The sequence below is a fragment of the Megalobrama amblycephala genome, linkage group LG11, assembly GCF_018812025.1.
Source record: "Megalobrama amblycephala isolate DHTTF-2021 linkage group LG11, ASM1881202v1, whole genome shotgun sequence".
In the NCBI taxonomy this organism is placed as follows: domain Eukaryota; kingdom Metazoa; phylum Chordata; class Actinopteri; order Cypriniformes; family Xenocyprididae; genus Megalobrama; species Megalobrama amblycephala.
This window is the reverse complement of record NC_063054.1, coordinates 15,542,704-15,555,373: the sequence shown is the minus strand read 5'-3', so window position 1 is coordinate 15,555,373 and position 12,670 is coordinate 15,542,704. Positions and strand designations below refer to the sequence as shown.

Here is a 12,670-nt window from a genome sequence, read left to right as displayed (position 1 = left end):
TCCAGTCTGACCCGGAACCTGCATATGATTGCCATCCCTCAAACACAATAAATAAATAAATAAATAAAATGTTGTCTAGGTTTGAGCGTAGTCGGTGTTTGAGACATGCTCAAAAATACTGTCTAGACTGGACGCGAGCTGGATTTAAGACACGTACTCAATAATGCTGTCTAGACCACTAGGTTTTGAAAGCTGTCTATACAGACAGCTCACTTTGTTGTGAGCGCCCCCCAAATATGCTGCCTACATAGACAGCTCATTATGATTTGAGACGGCGCCGCTGTTTATAGGGTCATCGTGTGCCGTGAGCTCATGCAGTTCACGCGGTGATCTACTCCATCCACATCCTGCGCACAGCAATCCTTCTTCTGTTTCTGTCTTTCTCTCCTTCATCATTATCGATATAGGTGATTAAACACACACCTCTGTTTGTTTGCTATTGTAATATCCTGCGCGCGGCGTCAGAACTAGATTTTTAGATGGCGTTCATGCAATAAAGACCCTCTCGCGAACGGGATTACGAGGACATCGGAAGGACGTTTTTAACGTTATATTCCAAATCTTTTGAGTGGATTTAGCGCTTCCGAACCGAATCAGAGGAGTTACAATCTTTGAGACGCGAACAGACAAAGCTACATTTCTGGGCATGATGTCCACATGCCTCTGTGTCCTGGAGCGCATCCTGTTGTGTTGGGGATAGACATCTGCAATGAAGGAGTTATCCAAACAAACATGTAAACCAAACACTCGGATCTTATTCCAAGCCCATCGTTTCGGATGTAAATATTAGCAATTTTAATGTAAATTTCAATAAAACATGGAGCTAAGAAAATGGTTCCTTGATTACAGTTCCACGCTTTTCTCTGACTGGGTTGTGTAGCCTAATGCTTTCTCCATCAGATCAGAGATGTTTCTTCAAGACCCTGCTGTCTCGTTCGTTTCTTGAGGACATTTGAATTACTGATTCACTTGTGCTGCTTTAAAGTTTTGTTTTATCACTGGTGGGTAAATGACAGGCAACATGCATCTTGGGGTAGAGGAGCCCATTCGGGAGTGCCAGTACAATCAGATCTGTACACACAACTCCTCACCCATGGACACCCCACACAGCAAGAAAAGGAAGATTAAAAGGAAATGGCAGGTTTTTCCAGGCCGAAATAAGTTTTACTGCAACGGGCGGATCATGATGGCAAAGCAGACTGGGGTCTTCTACCTTACCATGGTTCTCATTTTGGTGACCAGTGGCCTCTTCTTTGCCTTTGAGTAAGTACTTTGACCCACTGAAGTGCTCTAATCTTCTCTCTACCCCAGACACTACCAAAATGTTTGTAGGCCATGTACACTCTTAGATAAAAGCGAAGGTTGTTTATCAACTATAGTTCCTTAACCATCAATGGAAAGTTTCCATTGCACAAAATGTTCTTTATAGTCGAGAAGAACTTCTTAATCTGAAGAACCTTTCTCACTAAGAAAATCAGTTAAGTTTGGGGGAACCGAAAATGGTTCTTTTGGAATCTATATATATCATAGTATTCTTTGAAGGACCTCAGCGCAGTAAATCAGTACCATGGTATGTAAATATAGGAAAATTCAGTACCAGCTGATGCTATCTCTGTACACTACAGTACTGTTTTGTTCTTTAGTTTGATGTGATCGTTATGATTACTGTTGATTAACTCCAAATGCTTTCAAAATAGGAAGACTTTCATACCCACATTCATGGAAGTACTAGACATTAACAGTGTAGATATGCAAACACTAGCTGAGAAAAATGCAAATTTTATCCCAGAGACCGTAACTAGCCTTGTGTAAACAAGATTGGTCTAGAGGTCCTTCCTGTTGTATTTTTCACCATTACTCTTGATGAAGAGTTGTCGTGTTTTGTGCTTCATTTAAGCTGAATTGTGGTCTGGGATGCTGAAGTGCAGTTCCACTCAAGCCAGTGCAGTAATTTAGACCCCTTCGCTGACGCTGAAGGACATTTACAAGTGGTAAATTTGGTGTAATAGAATTACTTCAGTCCACGTAACTTCCAACACACTGCATGCTGTAAGGAACTCCTTGTGTGAAGTTTAACCAACCTAGAGTAGAAACTATTGACGTATGACATTTGGATTCCTGACATTTCCAAAGATCTTTAGACAAGAGAGCCTTATCTTCAGAGTCTTTTGGAGAGTTTGCAGCAAAAACCCATATCAGGTGGAACGAAAATGCAAAGCTCTGCATATTTGAAGCATGTTTGCCTGTAACACTTCGACGGTTGTTTAAAAATCTCTCAGTGTGGGATCCTGAGACGGCTGCTGTGGATAAGGGATGTGTGGAACAGAGATTTTCCAGTGTCCCATCCCCCATCTCTCCAAGCCCCATACATTCCATACCACAACTTCCAAAACATAGACTGGTGCGGTCCTGTTTCCATGGCAACGGTTTCCCTTTCCCGATCTTTGTGTGCTTTTGGAACAGCCTGTGTCTCCTAGGAAACAACAGGACGACCCAGCCCGCAGTTGTGTTTTCTGTGCTTTAGGGTCAGTACTGTCATGCTTTTTGAAACGATTATAAAGTCATTACAGAGGTTTTTTGAGCCATTTACCCAGTTAGCTGAGACTACAGATGAAAACACATTAGCTGCATTGGTGAAAGGCTGTTGTGTTGGTCTGTTGCGCAGTTCAAAGCAAGTCGTTTACTCGTAAATCATTTTAAGCAGATATTAATGGTTAGGTTGAATGCGAAACACCCTTGAGACTGCGTTCAGCTTGTGTATCATGGGCTGGAATAAAAACAGGAAATAGTATTCAACTAGATTTATTGACAGTGGACAGGATGGATCAGTGTAGCTCAAGCAGTAAGACTAACTAAATTTAAAGCAAAATTCAGAGTTTACAATCTATTGACAGCATCCATGACACTTTTTACCACAGGAAATAACTGTTTGGATGGTTGTGGTGAAAGACATTCTAGAGTGTTTAAAAACAGAAATGTGCAGCTTGTATTTTTATTAAAACCCATATATTATTTCTTCAGTACAAAAATGTATGTTATATTTGAACTACTTTTGTTACCAGATGAAAGTCTGGTACTAGTAATGTGCTACCAACGATACTTTTGTGGGCATAGTTTGCTTCATGACATTATGTTCCTTTCTGGTATCCCTGCTCATAAAATTATCATGTTTACCATCTTAACGTGGTCATGAAGTAAAAAATTTTATATATAACTCGTATAGCTTTGCATGGTTAGTAAATGATTTTATCAAACACATACATTATAGTTCAAAAGTGTTCTGAAAGAAAAATAATACTTTTATTCGAAAAAGGATGCATTAAATTGATCAAAAGTGACAGTAAAGACATTGTTAGATTTCTATTTAAATAAATGCACCAAATCAGCATATTAGAATTTCTGAAGGATCATGTGACACTGAAGAATATAAAACCTGACAGTCAAAATTTATTAAATGAAACAAGTTTTACTCAAATACTACTGAAAAGTGAATTGTACTTAATAGAAGAAAGTTATGTGAATTCAGTAACTGATTAAATTAAGCATAACTCGAACTGATAAAGTTACAACAAATTTCATTTTCCCAGCAGCTTGAGCTATTGCTACCTTGCTAGCTAGAAGTTAACTGCAAAAGATTCGTGTTAAAGTGTCTGTTTTAATTGTTTTATGTAATTTAGTTTCAGCTCCACAAAGTATTTGAATGGATCTATAGTTTAATTTTAATATTAAGAAATATTCTCTTTTTGTGGACTTTTGGATTTTATAATAAATGCTGAAAATTCACCTTTGTCCTTAATAATAAATTGCATTTCAGAACATATTAAAACAGAAAATTTAAATTGTAATGATATTTCACAATATTACTGTTTTTACTGTATTCTTGATCAAATAGATTGGTGGCCATAAGAGAAACATAAGAGAAAAACTTTTGAATGGTAGTGCATAATGTTTCAGTCTTGCAGCTATACTTATTTAAAAAAAAAAAAAAAAGATTCTTTATCGCATTCCCCATAGACTACTATTGTAAATGCATTACTTAAACATAATTTTTAATCTTGACTCACTTCAGCACAGCATCACTGTTTCTATAGTCTAGACTTTAGACTTTTGAGTTCAGCAACTTTAATCTCCATGTATAAAGTGTAACTTGATAATGGACTTGGGATGTAGCGACCCTGTACAACCTCTCCGTCCGTCACAACAACTTAAGAACTGTTCCTTGGAGACCACTTTACAAGGAATCTTCAGAGCTGTAAATCTGACAGTGACACCTAGAATCGGTGGAAAACACAATATGGCATTCTTAAAAGGTCCCTTAGGGGATTGCTATTTTAACAAGCTAGTCGATAGCATCTGACCATTTTGGCTAATTCAGTTGCTATGCCCTTAGCCAATTTAGCAGCCATCAGATTACAGTGCAGGCATTCTAAAATGTTTATGTCTTGGAGTCTGAATACCATATAGCAGGCAAATTTTAGGCATTGTACCACAGACCATTTGCTTATGCTTTGAAACAGATGGTGGTACATTTCATTAACTCCTAAGTGGACAAAAAGAGCTAGATTGGATTTATTTTATTTTATCTTTATCCCATGTCCCAAAGAATGCATTAGATTTAGGTTATTCTCATTTAGATTATTCATTGATGAGATTCAGATTTTATTTGATCAGTCCTCTGTTCTTTACCCAGCTGATTCTTGTCTATTATTTATTTTATATGAGATGTCTAGGATCCTTATTAGTCAACTGCATTCCAGCAGTGCTTAAATACAAAATAAATACATAAGAGTAAAACACCTTTTTAGTGTATAATTGCACAGCACCCCATCACCCCCTTTTTTTAAAAAAATGTAGGGAGCTATATGGGAATTATATTTCTAAAAGAAAATCATGTAATAATGAAATCTCATAATAAAATAAGTCAGTTTTTAATTAGTCATAAACTGATAGATTGCCAATAAATCAGCCCATATTTAGATCAGTATTGGCTAATAACTGCGTTTGCTTAGCTAAATTTAAATTAGCATTCGATTTCCTTTGTATCGGTTCCATAATATACTAACAGCCTTATAAATGAATGATGCACAATTTGTGTCAAATGTTTTAATTTTTGTAAAATATTCTGTAATACAAAAAAAGTTCAATTTCAGCATGCACGAGTCTCAATTGCTTTAATAAATTGCATTAGTTTATATCACATTTGCACAATGAGCTATTTGTAGGTTGTCTTTGAGGCAGAACTGTCTGTTTGAATAACCAATGGCTGATGGAGGAAGTGTTTGTTATACCTTTTTTGAACCACTCAACATTTTGGCTGTGCTGTTTTGGTGACGCTAATGCCTACCAACACCCTGACAACTATATTCACAATAAATATTCACCTTATTACACAACTTAAGTATTTATTACATGGTAATAACAGTTGTAATGTTATTATATAGCAAATTGACTGTAAATGGTTTTGCTTTTTGCTACAGCCAAAAGACCGGACCATTAAAAAGAAGTCTGTAACTGGGGGGCTTATTTGCTTATTTGTTAGCAACACCGCATGACACTCACAGCCAGTTTTTCCATTCCCTTTCTTCCAGCTGCCCATTCCTGGCATCAAACCTGACTCCTGCCATTCCGGCCATCGGAGGAGTGCTGTTCGTCTTTGTGATGGGAATGCTTCTCCGGGCGAGCTTCAGTGACCCGGGCGTCCTGCCTAGGGCCACACCAGAGGAAGCAGCAGACATCGAGAGGCAGATAGGTGGGAGGAAATGGCAAGATGATCGCTCTTCCTGTCTGTCTTTCCTCGTTCTGTTCTTTTCGCACTGAGCTGAATTTGCAGGCTCTGGTTGCAGGTCTGTGGAATGCTCTACAGAGAATTCTCACAGTAAAAGGAGACAGAAGACATTTGATGTTATTCTCTCTTCTCATTTGATATGAATAATGCATGCTCTCTCCCAGGTTTGCTGTCAGCACACCCAGAGTAATATAAAATCTGCTGAAATATTCATCCCTAGCAAAGATTCATGGTCCCTCAAAGTATTTGTTCATGTTATTCAGTCTGATAGTTTAATCAGTCACAAGTTAATGGTTGTTCATAGTTGGTTTGGGTATTATTAAAGGGCCAGCAAGGACCACACTGAAAGATTTAACAGTAATTTCTTACTATATTCAGAATTGTACTGTGAAATCACTGCAAGCCAAGCCATTTTATGCCATAACACAACAAATTACTGGAGATTTTCCACAGTGCGCGGATTGATTTAATTTGCTTGCATGTGAATTGCTGGTTATAATTGAATGGAGTCACTTCTATAATGACTTTGCTGGTCTTTCGTTGAGACAGAATTTAGTGGACCCCAGTGGTGGAAAATTGAAATCACTGGGGCTGAGCAAGGAAGTGCACTTTAGCTCAGGTTTGTAAGCTCGGGATATGGAGTTATGTTTCCCTGCTGTTCGTATGAATAATATAGTAGCAAGTAAACACTGCTGTGAGCCCCGGCGGCGCTGTGTGCTGCTTAGAAGATGCATAGCGTGTTGAGGGTTACATATGATGTCACCCCATTAAAGCAATAGTTCACTCAAACATGAAATTTCTGTCATAATTTTCTTACTCTTAAAACCCATGCGACTTGTCTTCTATGGAACACAAATGGGAAGTTTTGAAGAATCTCTGTGAAGCTCCAAAATGATAATAAAAGCACCATAAATGTAGTGCACTGTTATCCATGGATTCTGAAATCATATGATAGCTTTGAAATCTAAGTTATTAACTTATCTTCCTTTCCGCCGAAGCTCTGAAACAGACTACAAAATTTGACACCACTGATGCCAAATTCCATTGGTTCTTGTGTGTCTTATGACCAAACATCATTGACATCGATGTTCATCGACATGATGCTCTCCATGGCTTTTTTTTTTTTTTTTTTTTTTTTTTGATTTCAGGTTGTATGACAAATAAAGTATTCCAAAGGGGTTTGATGATTTTCTATAGGCACTGTATCTGATTTGAGAGCTTAAGTGCAGGGAAAGATTTGCAGTGAATAATTCAGGCGTTTCATTTGGCTTTGTAAAACTCAAAAGTTGTTTACGTTATATAATATAAATGATCATTTTGATAATTTAGTAATACATTAATGCCGTTAATAGAAGGGTTTTGAATAAAGGGTGAATAAATGGAAAGAAAAGTGTCTTCGTTTTAGGGTGAATTATTGCAGTAAAAGAATTTTCCAGATTCAGCATTTGTGACATGCTGTAAATTACCACGGACAATAATTTGCCCTTCATTTTTTTTTTTTTTAAAACATTAATGTACACTAATGCTTGGAGGTTGGATGTCTATATGGGGCAAGACAAAATGACCAATGGATAAATGGAAAAAAAAAAGCAATTTTGAAAGTACAGCCACAAGTCCTTATAAACAAGATTGAATAAGCATTACACATATTTAAATTGAATAATGTGATTTAGACAACTCATGAAACACCTTGTACCGTAAATTTTCTAGTAGTAATCAACAGCATGGCACAGAAGTTGAGTTCCTGGAACATTCCTTTATACTGACATACCATAGAGGACTTCCTCATCTTTTTTGATTTTCTGCCAGAATGGATCTCTGAATCGGTCTCGGGTCTGTTCTGGTTTCACAGATGCAACCAACGGCCCGAGTGGCCCAGGCTACAGACCACCACCCAGAACCAGAGAGGTGGTCATTAACGGTCAAACAGTCAAGCTCAAATACTGTTTTACCTGCAAGATCTTCCGACCGCCACGGGCCTCACACTGCAGCCTATGTGACAACTGCGTGGGTAAGCATGTGTGTGTACCGAATGTGTCTGCAAATATGTTTATGTAATAGTCAGCATCATGCAAAGAAGTGCTAACATTGTGCATTTTTCCTCAGAGAGATTTGATCATCACTGCCCGTGGGTGGGCAACTGTGTGGGGAGGAGGAACTATCGGTTCTTCTACCTGTTCATCCTCTCACTCTCCTTCCTCACCATCTTCATCTTCGCCTTTGTCATCACGCACGTAATACTGAGTAAGAGTTCTGACCGCCTACTTCCTTATATAACTTCACCCTTCAGTCCCAAAACACATGACAGATCTTATCTTACCTTCTTCATTTAACAGTGTTCAGCAGAACAAACCAGTGACTCAGCAGGCGCTTCATATATAGAACGTTTTAAGGGTTCTCATCATGGGATCATTTTATGGATTTAGCTTTATTAGATTTTTAAAATTTAATTTTTAATGTTGATTAAATTTTATGAATCAAACAGCTCGTAAACATACTTTATCACTAAAATTGAAATTACCCTTTAAACATTAAAGTAATATGCAATCATTTAAGACCTTTCTCATTATTTATACCATGGTCTGTCTGAATACTCGATTCTGATTGGCTGGAAGCTGTGCAATAAAACCATTTAATGCACAGGTAGTTCCAAGTCAGCTTAATCACTGTAAATGCTCTATTTTAATTTGAAGCTCACACGCATGTCTCTCGCACACAGAGATCGGAGATTGTGCTGCGCACACACAGAGACATTCAGGAGACTTGTGGTCAATGCTGCCCCATGGCCTTTATTAATGAAATAGCTTTGCTCACTGAATAGCTATTATATTTCTCAGCAATGGGGGGGGTAACATCTCTGTTTTTGAAAGAATTGAAGTCACAGCTTCATTGTTAGTAGAGAGGCACTGCACACACACAGGTAATTCACACATGCATCTTCTCATCTCTTGATATTTAATGCATTCATTCATTCATACAAATAAATGTAATCTTACCGCACTGCTTTATCTCTGTGTCTGATTCAAAGCGGGCAGAATGCTAGATCTAACAAGCTGTAACTGATGAAAATAACCATAATTTTTACCCTTCAGGTCAAATAGTGTGTTGCAAACATCAATAACAGCTTTAACTTGTCAATGCTGGCAAATGACCATGGTATAAATGGGATAATCCAAGGCTAGCTGTGCATTAAATGATTTGGATGCACTCCGCTTCGCCTTTGGCATAAAGTGTTCTGTAAAATTGAGTCAAAAACCTTAGGGTTCTATATAGAACCCCATTAGGGAACGATCACACAACAATGATGTACTAAAAATGGAAATGTTTTTCCTTTGCGTTTTACGTGTACAGACGACAACGTTGTTAAAACGATCCCTGTTCACACAAATCTGCGAAAACTATTAAAAATGCTGTATTATTCATGCCAGGCCAGTAGTTGGCAGTGTCACTTTGTAAAGAAACACTACGTGCCTATAGACTGAACACATAATACGCATGCACATGACATCACCGATTTCACAAATTCACGTTTTTGTGGTTTGCATGAAGATAATGGTATTGTTTTCAAAAACTTGCACTTTGAAACCTTTCAGGCCCCCAAAACGCTGTTGTCGTGTAAATTGTCAAAAATATATCAAGTTTTTCATTTTTAGTTAAAAACTGTTAAAAACTGTGTAAACAGCCCCTAAACCTTTTTTTCTAAGAGTGATAGTGCTGATTAGAGCTGGCCGATAATAAAGTTTATATTTTGCGATGATCAAAGCAATCAAGCAGTTGTGTAGGACAATACTATATATCAAACAGCAAATCTTAACCACTTGATTGCTAAATTGTCAAAAATGTAAACCATAGCAGTGATATTAAAGTTGGATATATAGTACATCCTACTTTACCTGCATAAATAAAGTATTCTCACATATACCAATATATGCAATATAGCAAATCTCAGCTGTGTGATTGCTTATGCTGTTGCAAAATGTAAACTATATTATCACACGACACAACACTATATATCAATTTGGATGCATATTATATCCAACTTAATCTGCATACAAACAGTACATTCAATTCAACTGATATTATACTGTATTACAAACAGTGTTGGGCACGTTACTTTAAAAAAGTAATTAGTTATAGTTACTAATTACTTCTCACAAATAGTAACGGAGTTAGTAACTGAGTTACATCATTATAAAAGTAACTAATTACCAGGGAAAGTAACTATTGCGTTACTTTAATTTTTTTTAAAATATGTCAAATAACTTGAATGCCCCCAATATTAAATATAAATCTAGAATAAAGAATAAATTATTCTTGATCCGACTCGTGACTCATGATCCGCTCTTCCTCGCAACATGAAATTTCTCTGTACTGTACTATACGTGTTGGTAGCCATTAAAGAAAATGTAGTTTCATATATATGTTTAAATAGTCCTATGTTATGTTTTAAATTCATTTACTTGATTATGAAAATGTGAACACCATGAGTAAGATGCATCATAAGATGCGCAATATATCAGGAGACATGGAGTGGGTCAGACACGATTTTGACCACTTCATTAAGTTTTGTTTTATAGAAAGCCTCTCTTTAAAGTGAATTTCGTTTTGTAAAAATTGTATCTTAATTTTAATCAATGTTTCATCAATCAATTGCCTAGATTTAATAAATAAGAAGCAAATATAGCAGACTCATGGCAGGCACAGGCGCGATCACTGGCGCGTGAACTGGAGCACGTCTTACAGGCTACAGAACCGAAACTCAGAGGCTGCTTGCCTTGCAGACATGAGAAATATATCTATAGAAAGCTTGAAATATCTAAAAACGAAAAGAAATAGGCTACTCTGATTATGTAGCCTAATCCGAATGAAATGTGCATTTTCTCTCTTGGCGCGTCCAGTATATGCGGAGATGATGAGAATCAGCAATGTCAACTTCGTCTTCGCAGCAGACACTGATTCAGAAAACATTACTTTATTAATAAACAATTAAAATGTCTCCTTGCTGTTTTGGTCACATTCATAATTATTACTTTTGCCGGTTCTTTATGGCAAGCTTTATGCATGCGCTTGAGTGCCTATTACATAAACGCTCATTTTTATGGTTTATTCTCTCTAGTATTTAAGAAATTAAATTAATATAAATGTGATTAGTCAACTAATGGCTTAAATGAATAGCTACTAGTCGACTAGAACAACTTATTTCCCATTTTTTCAATCCAGCATATCACAAAGGGTATTCTGGTTTGAGCTCGCGCTCGGCTCGCATGCTCATAGACAAACACACACAGAGCATCGAACATTATTATCAGTTTAAAATTATATTTGAGTATGACTAACCCCAACACACACCAGAGAAAAAAAACTTTGCAGGTCCTTCTAAGAGAAGCCTACTCAGATGAAAACCGCTTCAGTGAGCTCAATTATATAACGTGCATTTTTTTATTGCAGTAACGGTAACGGCGTTGTAACGGGAGAAAAAGTAATTTGTTTGATTACTCATTACAAATTTTTTTTTTTTTTTTGTTTTATCGCAAAATGTAACTATATTATCACCCAGCTCTTTATATTTAGTTAGAAATTTAAGTATGTCTAAGTTTTTCCGCTTACATACAGTAAACTTGCATAGGGCGTATACTATATAGCAAATCTTACGTACAGTATCTCACAGAAGTGAGTACACCCCTCACATTTTTGTAAATATTTTATTATATCTTTTCATGTGACAACACTGAAGAAATGACACTTTGGTACAATGTAAAGTAGTGAGTGTACAGCTTGTATAACAGTGTAAATTTGCTGTCCACTCAAAATAACTCAACACACAGCCATTAATGTCTAAACCGCTGGCCACAAAAGTCAGTACACCCCTAATAAAAATGGTCCAAATTGGGCCCAATTAGCCATTTTCTCTACCCGGTGTCATGTGACTCGTAGGTGTTACAAGGTCTCAGGTGTGAATGGGGAGCAGGTGTGTTAAATTTGGTGTTATCGCTCTCACTCTCTCATACTGGTCACTGGAAGTTCAACATGGCACCTCATGGCAAAGAACTCTCTGAGGATCTGAAAAAAAGAATTGTTGCTCTACATAAAGATGGTGTAGGCTATAAGAAGATTGCCAAGACCCTGAAACTGAGCTGCAGCATGGTGGTCAAGACCATACAGCAGTTTAACAGGACAGGTCCACTCAGAACAGGCCTCGTCATGGTTGACCAAAGAAGTTGAGTGCACATGCTCAACGTCATATCCAGAGGTTGTGTTTGGGAAATAGACGTATGAGTGCTGCCAGCATTGTTGCAGAGGTTGAAGGGGTGGAGGTTCAGCCTGTCAGTGCTCAGACCATACGCCTTACACTGCATCAAATTGGTCTGCATGGCTGTCATCCCAGAAGGAAGCCTCTTCTAAAGATGATGCACAAGAAAGCCCGCAAACAGTTTGCTGAAGACAAGCAGAATAAGGACATGGATTACTGGAACCATGTCCTGTGGTGTGATGAGACCAAGATAAACTTATTTGGTTCAGATGGCATCAAGCGTGTGTGGCGGCAACCAGGCGAGGAGACAAAGACAATGTCTTGCCTACAGTCAAGCATGGTGGTGGGAGTGTCATGGTCTGGGGCTGCATGAGTGCTGCCGGCACTGGGGAGCTCAGTTCATGAGGGAACCGTGAATGCCAACATGTACTGTGAGCTGAAGTAGAGTGTCGGAGTGGGCCGCAGGGGCGATAACGACCCCAAACACACCTCCAACCACTGCCTTGCTAAAGAATGTCTCCAAACCCTATTGAGCATCTGTGGGGCATCCTCAAATGGAAGGTGGAGGAGCGCAAGGTCTCTAACATCCACCAGCTCCATGATGTCGTCATGGAGGAGTGGAAGAGGACTCCGAT

At 37.9% G+C, this 12,670-nt stretch overlaps 2 protein-coding genes across 6 annotated transcripts in view; one reads left to right on the top strand and one right to left on the bottom strand.

The window, feature by feature from the left end:
- The first annotated feature begins 240 nt into the window (after positions 1-240).
- zdhhc14 (zinc finger DHHC-type palmitoyltransferase 14) overlaps positions 241-12,670 on the top strand; it is a 32,292-nt gene continuing 19,862 nt past the window's right edge. Inside the window, exons 1-5 of one of the 4 annotated variants that reach the window (XM_048206302.1) lie at positions 242-407; positions 1,017-1,263; positions 5,589-5,749; positions 7,638-7,796; positions 7,892-8,029. In XM_048206302.1, coding sequence (XP_048062259.1) covers positions 1,022-1,263; positions 5,589-5,749; positions 7,638-7,796; positions 7,892-8,029 — 700 coding nt within the window. In that variant the 5' untranslated portion in view covers positions 242-407; positions 1,017-1,021. Of the gene's footprint in view, positions 1,264-5,588; positions 5,750-7,637; positions 7,797-7,891; positions 8,030-12,670 lie in introns of all 4 variants that reach the window. The other 3 variants (XM_048206304.1, XM_048206301.1, XM_048206303.1) reach the window with 3 other exon arrangements.
- The window catches only part of lgals8a (galectin 8a), a 41,951-nt gene continuing 35,001 nt past the window's right edge, over positions 5,721-12,670 (bottom strand). For both annotated transcript variants that reach the window (XR_007186988.1, XR_007186989.1), the window contains one exon: positions 5,721-5,857. The gene's annotated coding sequence lies outside the window, so the exon portion shown is untranslated. The remainder of the gene's footprint in view (positions 5,858-12,670) is intronic.